The sequence below is a fragment of the Pipistrellus hanaki genome (assembly GCF_964339955.1).
Source record: "Pipistrellus hanaki genome assembly, chromosome: 13".
Lineage (NCBI taxonomy): Eukaryota > Metazoa > Chordata > Mammalia > Chiroptera > Vespertilionidae > Pipistrellus > Pipistrellus hanaki.
The window spans coordinates 58,059,465-58,076,014 of NC_140515.1; the positions used below are offsets into that span (position 1 = coordinate 58,059,465).

The 16,550-nt window shown below is 47.1% G+C and overlaps 1 protein-coding gene across 2 annotated transcripts in view; it reads right to left on the reverse strand.

Annotated features, from left to right (window-relative positions):
- Window positions 1-16,550, reverse strand: part of RAD54L2 (RAD54 like 2) — a 52,304-nt gene that overhangs the window by 24,893 nt on the left and 10,861 nt on the right. For both annotated transcript variants that reach the window (XM_084902260.1, XM_084902261.1), the window contains exon 2: window positions 5,555-5,750. In XM_084902260.1, the coding sequence (XP_084758386.1) occupies window positions 5,555-5,696 (142 nt within the window). In that variant the 5' untranslated portion in view covers window positions 5,697-5,750. The remainder of the gene's footprint in view (window positions 1-5,554; window positions 5,751-16,550) is intronic.

The following is a 16,550-nucleotide window of genomic DNA, read 5'->3' on the forward strand; positions in this document are numbered from 1 at the left end:
CTGTGTGGCTCTAAGCACATCTCATCTGCCAACAGGAAGAACAAGTGTCGTCAAGTGCTCACTTGTCCAATTCACTGCCTACTTATGAGGGCATACAACAGGCAGGCACTGTCCTGGGTGTTGTAAGGACTACGTGTAACACTCCTTCCTCCAATAAGTCTGTTTTCTAGACAATCCGATTAAAGAATGGGCAGGGGACCTGGACAGACCCTTCTCCCCCCACAGGAGATACAGACTGCCAGTAGACATATGAAAAGATGCTCAACAGCACTAATTACCAGAGATGCAAATTCAAAACTATAATGAGATATCCCTCACACCCATCAGAATGCTTATATCAATAAATCAACACACAACAAGTGCAGGCGAGGGTGTGGAGAAAAGGGAAGCCTGGTGCACTATTGGTGGGAATGTAGATTGGTGCAGCCACGATGAAAAACAGTATGGAGTTAATTCAAATAATTAAAAATCGTTTCCAACCCCATTTCTGGGTATTTATCCAAACAAATCCAAAACACCAATTCAAAAAGATATCTGCACTCCTATATTCATGGCAGCATTATTTACAATAACCAATTGTTCACTAATAGACAATTGGATAAAGATGTGGTACATATACAGTGGAATATTACTCAGCTATAAAAAAGAATGACCAGACCTGGCCAGTTGCTCAGTGGTTAGAGCATTGGCCCTCATACCAAAGGGGTTGTTGGTTTGATTCCTGGTCAAGGGCATGTACCTCTGTTTCGGGCTCAATCCCCAGCCCTAGTAGGGTACATGCGGGAGGCAACCAGCTAGTGTGTCTCTCATATTGACGTTTCTCACCTCTCTCCTCTCCTCCCCCCCATCTCCCTTCCATTCTCTCTAAAAATCAATGGGAAAATAGCCTCAGGTGAGGATTAAAAAAGAAAAAAGAGTGGCCATTTGCCATAACATGGATGGATAGAGAGGATATTATGCTAAGCGAAATAAGTCTGACAGAGAAAAACAAATACATATGATTTCACTTATATGTGGAATCTGAAAAACAAAATAAATGAACAAATAAAACAGAAACTAATAGATACAGAGAACAAACTGAGTTGCCAGATAGGAAGAGGTTTAGGGGGCTGGGTGAAAAAGGTGGAGGGATGAAGTACAAGTTGGCAGTTACAAAACAGTCATGGGGATGTACAGCAGAGCTTAGGGGATACAGTCAATAATATTGTAATAACTATGTGTGTTGTCAGACAGTACTAGTCTTATTGAGGGGATTACTTCCTACGTATATAAACATCTGCCCAACCACCTGATGCACCACGGGAGGAAAGCTCAGCAAACTGTTTTCCTTAAGAACTATGGTTCCTTCAGGCCCTTCACGCCTCCACAGAGCTAATACCCCCCTGGGGTTGTCACATGACAGTATTGTCACCTTCTGCCTAACTCACAGCCCCTCACTCTTTCCTCCTAATAAACAAAGCCATCAAATCCCTCCTACCAGAGAACCAGGAGTGTGGACAGCAGACTCCTTGAGGGGGATAGCTACCGCTAAACGGCCACTTTCACCAACACTGCACCTTGACCTACACACCGATTACACTTGGGGCTGGGTTGGCACACTTCAACTTGGTGTTTTGCTGGATCCTCTGAACTGGTTTGGACAATGACCTTTGATGTTCTCCTGGCCTTAAGGCTTTTTGTTTTGTTTCTATTTCACAAGCAAATTTATTAAGTAACCACTCGGAAGAATAGTTGGAGGCGAGGTTGTTAGGGAGAAGGCAGATAAGACAGAGTCCAAGTACAGAGGGCAGGCCTTGAATAAGGCCAAGGGTCTGAACTTGATCTGCTGGGCCATGGGAACTTGTTGCCAACTGTTGTATTTCTTCCTTCTGGTTTGAGCCTTGCAGAGTGAACTGTTCCTGGGAGGAGGAAGAACAGAACCTGACAGCCTTTCAATATCACAGACAAGTTCACTATCAAACATTACAACTTGTGAGGCCTGGCTGTGAATTCTGTCTGGCAGAGGGTGGGTGTGGACATCTGCAGGAGGAATTTAAAATGATTAGACACAGCATATAAAATTCTCATGCACACTTGGTACAGACTCAGATTCTCCCTTTTCTTTATAAAGAGCTGGTCCACAGCTCTTACCACCGGCATTCTTTGAACGAACCCTCAGCCTGTGGTTCAACAACCACTGCTGGCTTGTCAGAGCTTCAGTTTACGGATGTGCTGATATGTAGTCTGTCACATAAGTCAGTGGTTTACAGCACTTCATGGCTGCCTCATGCTTCTTCTGAAATGTCTGGTTTCTACATAACAGTACACCACATCTTAAACTGTCCTTGCCTGGCTCGGTGGATCAGCTGGTGGAGTGTCATCCTATTCACCAAAAGGTTGTGAGTTTGATCCCCGACTGGGGGCGCATGCAGGAAGCAATGGACTGATGTTTCTCCCCATTCCCTTTCCCTCTCTCTAAAATCAATGAAAACATATCCTCAGGTGAAGATTAAAAGAAAAACAAACAAAAAAAAACAAAGACCAACAAATTCCACATCTTACTATGTGCCTCTTGGCATGATACAGTAGGATGTGTGTGCCAAAAAACTGAGTCTGCATCTGAACTCACCTTGTTATCTCACTCCCAGTTTGCAAAACTACAGGGGACTAAGGACAATGGTAAACTTGGCAAACATACCACAGGGGAGCGTGCATGCATTTTACAGATGAGGAAACTTGTCTCAAAGCTGTAAACAGTAAAGACAAGATTCTGTGTTAACCAGGTGGTCGATCTGGCTCCAGAGTTCATGCTCATAGCACCGCATTGCAGTCGCTCCTCTACCCCATTTCCCAGAAGGTCGTGTGGGGGAGAAATAGAGTTCAGAGACAGAGCTACATATGTTCTCTGCCTTGGTTTACAACAAGGTTATAGCAAAAATGCAATACAGAGTGCTGGAGCCATTAGAAAATAATATTGGGGGAAGAGGGCATGAATTTGACCCCTACCTCACACCACACAAAAATCAACTCCAGATAGATCATAGAACTAAGTGCAGATAAAACATTAAAGCTTCTAGAAGATAACAGGAAAATAGCTTTATGACCTTGGGGGGGGGGGGGCGACAATTTCTTAAATAAGGCATAAAAAGCACTAACTATAAAGGGGGAAATGATAAATTTGATTTCATTAAAATTTAATAATTGCCCTTGCTGGTTTGTCTTGGTGGATAGAGCATCAATCTGCGGACTGAAGGTTTGATTTCGGTCAAGAGCATGTACCTTGGTTGCAGGCACATCCCCAGTAGGGGATGTGCAAGAGGGAGCTGGTCAATGATTCTCTCTCATTAATGTTTCTAACTCTCTATCCCTCTCTCTTCCTCTCTGTAAAAAAATCAATAAAATATATATATTTTTAAAATTAGCACCACTTAATTTCTAACAAGAGATCACCCCAAACTCTGACTCAGGCTGCTCTGAAAATCAGTCCAGTGCTCACAGTGAGAGTCTGAACAGCACCTGTGAGAACCCAAGTAAATAGACCCCGGGTTCCAGGTACATCCCAAACCACCACCATGCAGGCCCCTGCCTACCTCCGCCCCTTGCTCTCTATGCTCCAGCTGCCACGGCTTCTACTTTTCTGATTCTTAAACAGATTTGTTTCCACCGCAGGGCCTTTGCCCTGGCCCTCTGCCTAGAACATTTTACTCCTGATTTCTTTACATTGCAAGCAAAGAGGACAAGTCAAATGGGGTCAGAGAAAAAGCAAACTTCCTGTAGAAGAGTCGGAGACCAGCTTTCCTTATCCATGGTCCAAGGTGGACGGAGCCAGCCTGAAGCCAAAGTTGACATCAAGGAGGCTTGCTGTCAACAAGATGTTTGTGAAACAGGTTACAGAGGGCCTAAGCATGCCGTCATCTCCCTGCAGTTCCAGGTTCCTACTATCCTGATACGCCATATAAAACAGACAAGAGGAAAATAAATAAAGAAGGCCTAGATGTTCTAAATCGATGTACCCATCGTGCCAATCTGTGTCCAGATCTTGATTAGCTAACTTATACTAGGGCTTCTCGGACTTCTCCATTGAGGGGTCCTACATGCCCAGCAAGAGATTAACCTTGAGGCTGAGCTGGAAGAAAATACTGAGCCAGAAAATAAGGAAAGCTCATTCCAGAGGCACCAGGTTTTGAATCTTTGCCTCTAACAACAGACCCCAAAGATGCTGACACCCAACTGTGCCTATTTCAAAAGAATAGAGAAAGCCCAGTATAGACATCAAGAGAAAAAAGCCAAAACCAAACAAAAACAAAAACTCCAGGGGAAGGAGGGGAAAGGGTGAGAAAATGCTTGTGGAAGGACAGAGCTAGCACTCAGAGGGAAATTTATAGCTTTAAACTACTCCAGTGCACGAATCTGTGCACCAGTGGAGTCCCTCGGCCTGGCCTGCGGGATCAGGCCAAAACTGGCTCTCCAACATCCCCTGTGGGGGTCCAGATTTCGAGAGGCGCAGGCTAGGCTGTAGGATCCCACTGGTGCAGATCATGGCCAGGGAGGGACCACAAGAGGGCTCCACAGCTGGACCCCAGCAGCAAACTAACATACTGGTCGGAACAACTACCCGCTGGTGGTCAGTACATGTGATAGCAAGCGGTTTAGTGGCCTTAACTTATCATTAGCATATTACACTTTGATTGGTTGAACAGCCGACTGGATGTGCATACACTTAGCATATTAGGCTTTTATTATATAGGATGCTTATATTAAGGGTGGGGGGAGCCTAAAATGAGCTAAGCATATTCTTACAAAGTTTGAAAGTAATGCAAAATAAATCCAAAAGAAGCAGAAAGAAGAGTACTGTAAAGTAGACATTACAAAGTGAACAAATACAATAGAGGGTCACCAAAGCCAAAGGACAATGGTTTGAGAAGGTTAGTAAGATGTTCAGATTTTTCTGTACACTATGCGGAAGCAATATAAAAGGGAGCTGCTGTTATCCAATAGAGGAAACTTCAAATAAAAAGTGCTAAAGTAATAGTTTCCTTTTTGAAAGTATTTCTCAAGCTCAGCGCTATTGACATGTTGGGCTGGGTAACTCATATAGGAAGGGTTTTCCTATGCAACGGATGTTTAGCAGCATCCCTTCTCTCTCCCCACAGGGGGCCAGAAGCATCAACCCTCTCTGCTCATGTCCACACAGGCAGAATTGTGAGTGTAATTTCAGGAAACTCTCAGACCACTCACTGCGACTCCTGTGCCTACCTGTAGCCACCTCATGGGTCCATGACACTGGGCCACAAAGTGTGGTCACAGGGACTCTGCCACTGGCTCCTCCACTTCCAAATCCTCAGACTTGAGTCTGCATGCCAGTCAAGGACAAGCTGAATAAATGCTAACGGTCCTTCCAGCACTAAAGCAAGGCTTATGTAGAATAGCCCACTTCCTGGGAAGAAGCATGTGAGTTCATGGTTGCTGTGTTTGCAGTCTCTGGCTTTTCATGATGGATGACCTAAGAAACCCAACTGGAAACAGCCAGCAAAGACTCCATTGGAAGAAAAGATAAGACCACCATGGCACTCACCATCCAGCAGGTCCTCCTCCTCATCCCTGCTGTGCTCTTCCACTGCCACCTCCTCCTCCTCCTCCTCCTCCTCTTCCGCATCCTCCAGCTCCACGTCCGGGTCCAGGTCTGGATCGCTCCCTGAGGCGGATTCGTCTGACATGGCTCCCAGAAGTCCTCAGTGGGCATTACCGACTCATGGTGCACTGCAGGGGTCCTGGGGAGAGGACAAGAGGCACAGCATCACCACGGGCTCTCCTTAGAGCACGATCCTTCAAAGAGAAATGCCTTCAACTCCCTGGAGCTTTCTAAGCAGGGCAAGGTAACACACCCACACTCAACTCTGCCCACAAGGACACTGGCCCTGCACTATGTTTTGCCAACTCTCTGCCCCCTCAGAATTCCCATTTGTTCATTCCTTCACACATAAACTCCCCTAAGCACCACCTCTCTACATCCATACATACCTATTCATACACACACACACAGCTATATATTCACAGGCACTGAGCTAGGCTTTGGGGACACAGCACAGAGCAGAACAAAGCATGCTGGGAGGACTGCAGGAGGGAGTATGCCAGAAGGAGCTGCTACTTTAGGGAAGTTTCCATTAAAAGAGGCCAGAAGGAAGAGGCAGCCACTCAGCCATCTAGAGGGAGAATATTCTAGGCAAATGTGCAGCAAGGGCAGAGCCTGGAGTGGGCGGTACCTGGGAGTGGGTCCTGTCTCCAACAGGCCAGGGCCGTCCTCGGAGCACAAAGAAGACCGTCCCCTCTCCAATCCCCCGGAGGAAGGGCTTGCAGTGGGCAGCTGGCTATCCACCAGTCACCCCTCTGGAACACGTGGCAGCCTCAGGCTGCCCATGGCGCAGAATGCCTTGTGCCCATCTGAGCTCTCAGGCTCTGTTCTACCTCTTGGCCCCGTTCCAGCTCCATTTCTCCCAAAAAGCCTTTGTCAACTGTCCCAAACTTCTGGGATCGTCTTCCCTCTTCTGAACTCCATTCGCCACACTGACATGCGGAACTGCAGTGAAGGCTTCATACGGGCTACCTTGCAAAGAGGTTTCTTACCCCCTCACCCCACAGGAACCCTCTAAGGGCAGGGACTTAGCTGGGAACTGTTTCGTTGTGTCCTGGAGCTGGAAGCATGTCCTATTCAGACCATTCATTCATTCCCATTCACTCGCTCATTTGCCAACCTGCTCTCCTCTGTCTAGTATGTGTAGGCGCTGTGCATGTCTGTCTGTTTCTCTCCCCACTTTACTATTAGCTTAAAGCCGGGGTTGGGGGGGAGGGGGAGAGAAACAAGATAAAAGGAAAGCTTTACCTTGCTTTGTGATAAAGCAAATATGTTAACATAAAGATTCACTGAGTTATTTCCATTTTTCCACATATTTCCATTTTTTTTCTTAAATATATTTTATTGATTTTTTACAGAGAGGAAGGGAGATAGAGTCAGAAACATGGATGAGAGAATCATCGATCAGCTGCCTCCTGCACATCTCCTACTGGGGATGTGCCCACAGCCAAGATACATGCCCTTGACCGGAATCGAACCTGGGACCTTTCAGTCGTTCCGACGCTCTATCCACTGAGCCAAACCGGTTTCGGCTATTTCCAATTTTTAATAATAAAATGTGGGGGAAGAACACAAGAGAAATAATCTTTACAAGGCAAGCTGCTGCAGACAACCAGATCAACAATCAGCTCACCCTAAAATTCCTACATCTCCCAAAATAAAACAGAAACACAGTCTCTAATTATTCAACACAAAATACTACTTCAAAGCTGGTATCTGTAGTAAGGTGTAGACACAACTTGAAACAGAACTTCTATGTTCTCCTGAACAGAAAGAGAAACAAAAGGAAGCAAGCTGGGCCCTTGAGAGCTGTGGGAAACTAGAACTTAAGTTTAGACGCTCAGGGTAAAGCCCCAGGAATTATGAATGTGTATGTCCTGATGGGGCAGATACTTAGCCTCTCAAAACAAGGAAGCAAAGAACAGCTGTGAAATGATTCAGTACCAAAGTTTAAATTTCAGCATTAATAGCACACTTCCACACTCGCTCACAAAGGGCACTGCGCTCCAGGGGAAAGAAGTGGTCCGCAAGTACAAAAAGTGTAGCTAATGCTGAGCCACCAGCCACTAAGTGACAAAGCAGATTCCCAGCCTCTGAAGGAATGACTCCTTATGTCTAAGTTCATGAGGTCTCAGAGAGGAAGTCGTAGATCAGCTGCTTGGAAAAGGAAGTTTCTTTCTGATGAGAATTCATCAGGAACCACTGTGTTTGGAAGCCGGTGTGTGTGATCAGCATAGCCCTGTTCATCCCGGCCTGCTCTGAGCTAAGTGTTTTGCTTACGGTGTGCTTGGCTGATTGTGGAGTGGCTTTGAGAGGACAGATTTTAATTAGCAAGTACGTTTAGGTCACCTGCATGCCTGTCAGTAGAGGGAAGAAAAGGTGTGGTGGGGGAGAATGTCAATAGGCAGAGGAAAAAGGAAACCCTAAGGTTTGCAAGAGCAGGGTGGCCCTGGAGATACAATGCTAACCGAAAGGGCCAATTAGAGAAAGACAGGTACCGCCTGGTTTCACTTACATGTGGAATCTAATGAACAAAATAAACTAACAAAATAGAAAGAGACTAATCTATACAGAAAATAGACTGACAGCTGTCAGAGGGAAGGAGGGTTGGATCGCTGGGTGAAAAAGCAAAACAAACAAACAAACAAAAGCCCATAAATCACAGGGCTTATAATAAAATTTTAACACTGTGCTGTGAAACCACAATGGTAAATCCCCACTGACGACTATTTCAAAGGCACCTGAAAGTGGAGTGTTATGTCTATGACTTTATTTCTTGCTTCCTGAGTATATTAAACCTAATTTTTGCCCTTTCATTCTGTTTCAGCCTCCTGTATAAGACCGTATTTTCTGCCCATCATACTTTGTAATAAAACTTGAACATTAAAAAAAAAAAAAAAAAAAAAAAAAAAAAGCCCATAAATCAGACAGACACAGAGGGAAAGGGCTGGGTCAGCAGAAGAGAGTGAAGGAGGGATAAATGGTGATGGAAGGAGACTTGACTTGGGGTGGTAAGCACACAATTCAATATACAGGTGATGTATTAGGGAATTGTACACCCGAAACCTATTTAAATTTTATTAATCAATGTCATCCCAATAAATTCAATAATAATGAAAAAAGCTAAAAGTACAAACTCACTGAAACTGGGGCAAAGTCTTACACTTACACTAAGCCTGTCTGCCCCACCTGCAGTGTGTAAAGGTGTTCTGTAAAAGGCACTCAATAAGCATACTGGTGACTGAAAGAAAAGAGGAGAAAAGAAATGAGCTCCTGGTAGAACTCGGTCCATGTGACCCCTCTGCATCCCCAGTGAGGAGGGGCTCGGCTCCCTCGGAGGAACCAGGAGAGGAGCTATGGCAGTGCTGACTTAATGAGGACTCTACTACAAAACAAACTCCAGGAATCAAAGTCTATTTTAATGAAACTGGAGAACTAGCTATTTAAAGGAACTCTAGAGAGAACCACTTTAAAAAGCAAACATTTAATCCCCAAGTAATGTTAATATCTACAGCTTAATATAGTGGGTCCCTAAAAGAAGACTATAATTATGAAGAATCCCACAGCCAATCCCAGGCCAGCCCTCACAGCAATCTTGAGAGGGAAGGAAAAGGCTCTACTGCCCTACATAAGTTCAAAGACAAGGACAACTGTCTGCAGAGCAGTGCCTGCCCAGGAATCAGGGGACTTGATCATGAGGGCATAGTCCTTAGACCAGGGGTCCTCAAACTTTTTAAAGTGGGGGCCAGATCACGGTCCCTCAGAGAGCTGGAGGGCCGGACTATATGAACTACTAATTCCTACTGTGACACCTCGGCTGCGCTCACTGCCCAAAAAACCTGGCGGGCCGGATCAGACTCCTCTGCGGGCCGCATGTGGCCCTCGGGCCATAGTTTGAAGACCCCTGCCTTAGACATACCCTAGGGGGGGATGGGGATACGCAGGAGAAACACACACACACTCTCACAGCCGGTGCTCACAAAGCAGACCATGCTTGGAGAGTCCTTACTGAAATCATAAACCTGCAGGCGCACCGGCCTCACCACAGCAGGGCAGCCCTTGCAATCTCAGAGATGTCTCAGCATCTCGATCCTGCCTTTGACACAAAACAATCCATTCCAAACTGCCATGTCCTCGTTGGTTTCTGTGACCTTCAGTAGTATATTGTCTCTTCAATCTCAAAGCAATTCCCATGGCAAGTGCCACTCACACTTTTTCCATTAAGAATATAAACAGCCCAGCTGGTGTGGCTCAGTGGTTGAGTGTTAACTATGAACCAGGAGGGCAAAGTTCAACTTCCAGTCAGGGCACATGTCCGTGTTGCGGGCTCTATTCCCAGTAGGATCGTGCAGGAGGCAGCCCATCAACAATTCTCTCTCATCATTGATGTTTCTATCTCTCTCCCTTCCTCTCTGAAATCAATAGGGAAGGGGGGTGGAGTGTTTGGGTGAAAAAGAAAAAAAATTAAAATAAATAAATAAATATACACACACACACACACACACACACACACACACACCCATACCCATGCATTTATGCTAATTTACGGGGGGGGGGTCTTTTAAGAGCATGAAAACATTCAGTCCAAAACTTTGGGCAACACCCCTCTAAAAAACCCTTTAGTCAAAGACGGGGGGTGGGGGTCAGTCCATATATGGTGCCTCTGGGAACCCACAAGACCCCTCCAGTCTGGGAGAGCCACTGGGGCGGATCTTTCCTGTGCAAGACAAAGGCCTGATGTGCCCTTCACACTCCCGTGGAGCCCAAATGCCTTCTGATGATCAGTCTCTTAAAAACACATTTCACACACACAAAGCCGCCACAGAACGCAACTCCCACAGCTCAAAATATTTGACTCGGAAATCTAATGAGACTTTGGCGGTTTGGAGCTGAGGACAAATGAGGAGGAAAGGTAAACAAACATCCAGGGCTCTAAGGAGCCGCCCCCGGAGACTCTCCAGCCTCCAGGTACCAAAGGAAGAGAGGTGGCGTTTTAAAATGTAGCCGAGAACCATGTCACATGAACATCAAAACCTGTTTGAACAGTCCATGCCACACTCCAATAAAAGCTACAAGATCAATTTGATACAAAAACAGTATACACACATTATTTTATAAATGTAATTAACCATCAAGGGCAAACTTTCTCGATGACTTAAGTTAATTCTACATTTGCAAAGTCAAATTTTTACTCCTACCACTGGATCTGGGCCTTTAAAATGGCCAACGGCCGAGGTTCCCTGTGTTCCCCCTTCAAAGATCCCTCTTAGGTCACTGGCCAGACATCCCAGGGGCCGAGTACGTAGGAGGAAAGCTCTAGAAGGCCGCTCCTAAGGGGAGCAAATGAAAGACTCTCTTCATTCTCCGTGGAATAAGCTGGGAAAGGAGGGGGGTGTATGGAGGAGGAGCCGGGAGAGAGAACGAACTATTGAGTTGGGAAGATAGGAGCTAAAGCAGAGATGGCAGCTTTGGCTGTGAGAAGCCTAGACATAGCCACTACTCCCCCGAGAAATCAGGGCTCTGAAAAACTCTCTCTCTCCCCCTCCCCCTCCCCCTCCCCCTCTCCCTCCCCCTCTCCCTCTCCCTCTCCCTCTCCCTCTCCCTCTACACACACACACACACACACACACACACACACACACACGTACATTAAAACATCAGCTCAGTGTAATCTGAGTGAGGGCGGTAAAAAAAGGAAGTTAGGGTTCCCACATCTCTGAACACAGGGACTGAAACGAGTAAAAGCAATGGGGTGAGTGTGTTACCTCTCAGCGTGGGAGCCTGTGTCTCTCTCCACCCCACTCCCGCTTCACACACAGATAAGGACCCACAAGGCAGGGGCATGGATGGCCACATCCTAGGCTTCTTGGAGCCTAAGTCGGCCCCGAGACCAGAGCCGCCTGAAAGCAGGTCAGGTTTACCTCCCCGGTGGTAAGACTGAGGCTTGGAGAAAAGCCCAGTCATGCTCCAGTCCCAGCCCTCCAACAGGGTCCCCCCCACCACTTCAGCCCCCCGACCCCACAGCCTCCCCGCAAAGCCCAGGCCTGTGAGGCTCCTCCCCCTAAGCGTTCTGCGGGCACAGAGCCACGGAGCTCAGTCTGAGCGCTTCAGACCAGACACACAAGCTGTGCACAGAGGGGATGTGTCCCGGTAACTCTGCCGTTGGCATGAGCTTTGGTAAAGACTTCTCTGTATCTGTCAACCTACTCACGAGACACAATCCTGAAAAGTTCTATGCAAACAGCATTTCAGCAAATCAAAGCTTTTATAGCAGGGACCCCGCGTGAAGCTTCTATAATACAACTTGTAATCACTAATTTTCTGAGTTGATGAGGATCACTTTAGATTTTCATTTTTCTTTTAAAATAGCTACACCTAGAAGGCTGTATGGTGAGTGTGGTCCTTCCTAAAAGGGATGACTGCTCCTTTTGTGATATGTTCTGTTACACTGTCAAATACTTTACAGGGAAATGTATGTACTAATGTCATTTTATTACATGGTTACTCAGGTTTTTCACTCTGGCTTTGCCAGTGCCTTGGACACTCTATATTTAGCTCCTTAAAGACATAGGTAAACGCTGGCTCCACTTCTCCCAGTTCTAACAGGAAAGGCAATGCTAGTCAGGTGCAGCCTCCTTAAGATACCCAGGGTACAAGACACAAGTGTAATTGGTATCACTCCTCGCCCCACCCTCTAAAAAAAAAATCAATTTAAAAAAGAAAATAGCCGAAACTGGTTTGGCTCAGTGGAAAGAACATCGGCCTGCGGACTGAAGGGTCCCAGGTTCGATTCCGGTCAAGGGCATGTACCTTGGTTGCGGGCACATCCCCAGTGGGGGGTGTGCAAGAGGCAGGTGATTGATGTTTCTCTCATGGATGTTTCTAACTCTCTATCCCTCTCCCTTCCTCTCTGTGAAAAATCAATAAAAAAAATTTTTTTTTTCTAAAAAAAGAAAGAAAATAAAACCACCACACACACAAACCAGCAGTAACCCAGGACTAACAAGGTTATTAGCCTCCCAGCTCCCCAGGTGCAGACAGGATGGTTCCTGCTGGGGGCAGCCTCTCTCCCCTCCCCTGGGCCCGGGAACTGGAACCACCTGAGGCAAGTCTCAGGGGCTCCTGTGGAAGGCTCTGGGTCTGACCAATGTCATAAACAAGCAGCACCCCACAGGCAGGTGGAATTAGACTCACCAGCTCGCCCTCCCTCCTCTGTGTAGATGTGGCCTAGTTTTGAGCAGTCTTCTAAGGAGACTTACATAATGGATCCTAGATTACACGTCTCACTGGCGTTTTATGGCCAAGGTTATCCACCTGTGCCCCGTTCCTAGGCTCCCTCCCACTCTGCAGCATGGTGGCAGGAAGGAGCTGAAGACTCGGACCACTGAACCATCAGTTACTCAGGGAAACTTGCCCTGTAAGTCTCTCTGTCATCTAACACTGGACCTAAAGACTGAAAAAAACAGTGCCATCTGAATATAAAGATGCTGTTACGTGGAGATAAGGCCAAATTTTATCACACCGAATGGGAGGCGCAGAGAACATAAGAATTCACACAGGGACCTATGGCCAGGAGCTGGAAGAGGGGATGAAGGACAGCGGCCTGAAGAAATATTGGGAAGAGAAGGCTCTCGGAGTTATTTTGGTGCTCATGGACACTCATTCCCCCTCGTCCAGGAGGGAGTACAGTCTGGGGTGGCACGGTTTCTCTCTGACCAGGTGAGGCTGCACCTGGAATTAAACTCCCAGCCTCTGCCTCATCAGCGCTCACTATGCCAGCTTACAACAGTTGGCGACCACCACCCTGCACGGTCCAGTGGCTGAGTGCAGAGCATAGCGGGCACCTACAGCAACTGCAAACCCGGTGACGGCTCCGCAGCCAGCCCCACAGCCAGCCTCTAAGCGAGACGGTTAATGAGTCCCACCTCTGGTCTTTCAGTCACAGGAGTTATTGAACAGGCTTATGGCCTGTTCTCCAGCGGACATGTCGCAGCCCTGCAGCCAAAATCAGAGTGTCCCCAAGGGAGAAGCGCCCCCAAGGGAGAAGCGCCCACAGCCGCTCGGCGCACCTGAGAAGGCTCCGACCTACACGGCGCACTGACCCGGGACACAGGTGCCACGCAAAGCCCCGGAAAGCCTGTTGGCAGCTGAGCCCGTGGTGGAATTGGCTTTCCAAAAGTTGATTTCTCTGGGCTGCCTCTGACCTGGACAGGAAGTAACTAACTTTTACGTAAGATCTGAAAATAGCCACGGCCTGCGGAGGGGATTATTGGAGAGGAACTTCAGTGAAAGGAAGGAGATCTTGATCTGTGGAGGACAAGCTGATACGCCGGGTACTCTACCAGCTGGTCACTAACTCCCCACATCTGGGCCTTTTCCAGGGGCAGGGGGTCAACATTTTCATTACCTGCAGACTTAACAATCAGTTGAACAATCACAAAAAAATACTGCCAAATGCTTCGGCCCAGAAAAGAGTTAAGAAATAACCCTTCTCTGCAAAATGATAGAGCAGATGCTATGGCATCACTGCTGCATTCTGATGACTTCTGATAAACACAGTGGGACAGAGCGGAGTGGGGGGACAGGGGCGGGGGACACGGAGAACATGACTTACAACAAACCAAGAGGTTCTTTTACTGCAGTACACACTCTCAGTGCCCTGGCATAAAGAGGCTCAGAGAGCTGGGATCAGGCTGTTCTTGAAGCTTCAGAGAACAGAAGTAATGACTGAGAACCAATACTTGGAAAGCTCTTACAGTGTATGAAACCAGAACCATTACTTAAGGCTGCATCCTCCTAGAGAACTAACTAGTCAACAAAGAACTGAACAGCAGTAGAGGTCAATTTTAAAAAGGAGGGAAAAGAGGGTTCAGCACAGGGAGCGCCAACATTTCAAGTGCCAAAATCAGGGGGGAAAAATTCAGGCTGTTTTTTGTTGTTGTGGGGTTTTTTGTTTTTTTTTAATATCCAGCAGTTCCGTGGCATTTATTCCCGCATTCAGGCTGTTTTTAATAAGTTACATCACTCACATCAGAAATTGACTCATACCTACAAGTTGTTAAACTTGACAAAACAGCCCATCACTGTGAGAGATTTGGTGGTCTTTGGAATGTCTCCATGCTAGTAGAATCACAGTTCCAAATACTCAGCTCAACAAAAACATATCCAACTGGGAACACACAGGTAGAGAGCACACAGGTCGGGGCAGGGCAGGTCAAGCATTAAGGGGAGCTCAGCCCTAGCTGGCTCAGTGGATAGAGTGCCAGCCTGTGGACTGAAAGGTCCCGGGTTCAATTCCGGTCAAGGCACATGTGCTGGTTGCAGGCTCGATCCCCAGTAGGGGGCATGAGGGAGATGGCCAATCAATGATTCTCTCTCATCACTGATGTTTCTCTCTCTCTCCCTTCCTCTCTGAAATCAATAAAAAAAGAGGAGTGCAGTCCAAAGTGAGTCTGAAGAAAGAGTTGAGCAGAGGTAACTGGCAGGGGGACGATAGGAGACCAGCTGTGGACTGGGGAGGAGTTCGAAGACAGGGAACTCTATAAACTCGTGGTTTCCCTTCCAGGTCCCCCTCCAGGGCCTTGGAGCTGCTGTCACTCCTGCCGCACTGCTGAGGGGCAGGGGGCAGGGCACCAGTGGGAGCTCTCTGGCATCAGAGGGTTAAGGGCTCACCGAATGGAGCAAACTGCTTGCCTTCTCCTCCTCTGGGCACTGACACCTGCGCTTCAGGGTTCACACAACATATGACCCGGCAACATAATCAGCACTCAATAATGCAGCACACGGCAAACAACCCCACACGGAGGTGAAACTAACCTTACGGTCTCTCAGGAAAGCACTGAGCCTCACAGCTCCAGCCCGGCGGGAACCCGGGAGCCGACACCCAGCCACCAGCATGCTCCTCTCAGAGAACTGAGGCTCCGCCTGGGGAGAGCCTGTTTTTATTTCCAGAACGTGTAACAACTTTCACCATAGTGTGCGCTATCTGGTTTCTAAACAAATAAAACCGGTTTTGGGGAGCTCTTCTCTGGAGACAGCAACTGGGATACTGTACAGTTTTACCCAAAAGTTAAGTAAAAACTTGGCCTCAAGCCCAGAAAACAGGCATTCCTCCCAGACAAAACTGGATGAACCAAGCGGCAAACAATGAGCGGAGAGAACAGTCCAGGGCGAGAGCCACGGCCAGCCCACGCCGAAGGCCTCCGGGGGGCGGAAGGGGACCAATAGGGCCTGGAACGGATCGGTTCGGATCTCAAGCAGTAGCTGGGGCAGAAGATAAGCGAGTGTAAGATACCAAAGTTGCTAAATGAAAAGTATCTGGGACATAGATATTCTCCTCTCACGCCAGAGAGAAGGTTTATGGAAGCAATAAGAACCGAATGTGCTACGCACATTAGGATTCAGGCTCATTATGAGTAAGGCAGCTGGGGACATAACCCGGGGAAGGAAGGTCAGCAGAGACAAAATTTACACACAGTAAATGTGGCAGAGTAACAGTTCCCACTTCAACAGGCTACTTTGTTGATGCTGCTGTTTCAGATTTGATTTCTCATAAGGAGTGTATCATTAGGATACTTCACAAGGCATTATCTGCTACTTTTACTTATGAAATAGCAAGAGAAGTGAATCTTCAAGGGACAAAAACTTGATAAAATGCCCTTGAGCCCTAACCGGTTTGACTCAGTGGTAGAGCGTCGGCCTGTGGACTGAAAGGCCCAGGTTCGATTCTGGTCAAGGACATGTACCTTGATTGCAGGCACATCCCTAGTGGGGAGTGTGCAGGAGGCAGCTGATCGATGTTTCTAACTCTCTATCCCTCTCTCTTCCCATCTGTAAAAAATCAATAAAATATTTTTAAAAATAAAATGCCCTTGAAATGGAATTGTTCTGTAAGATGCTGCCATAACACATAGTTTTTATTTTAAAAAATAAAATCAAG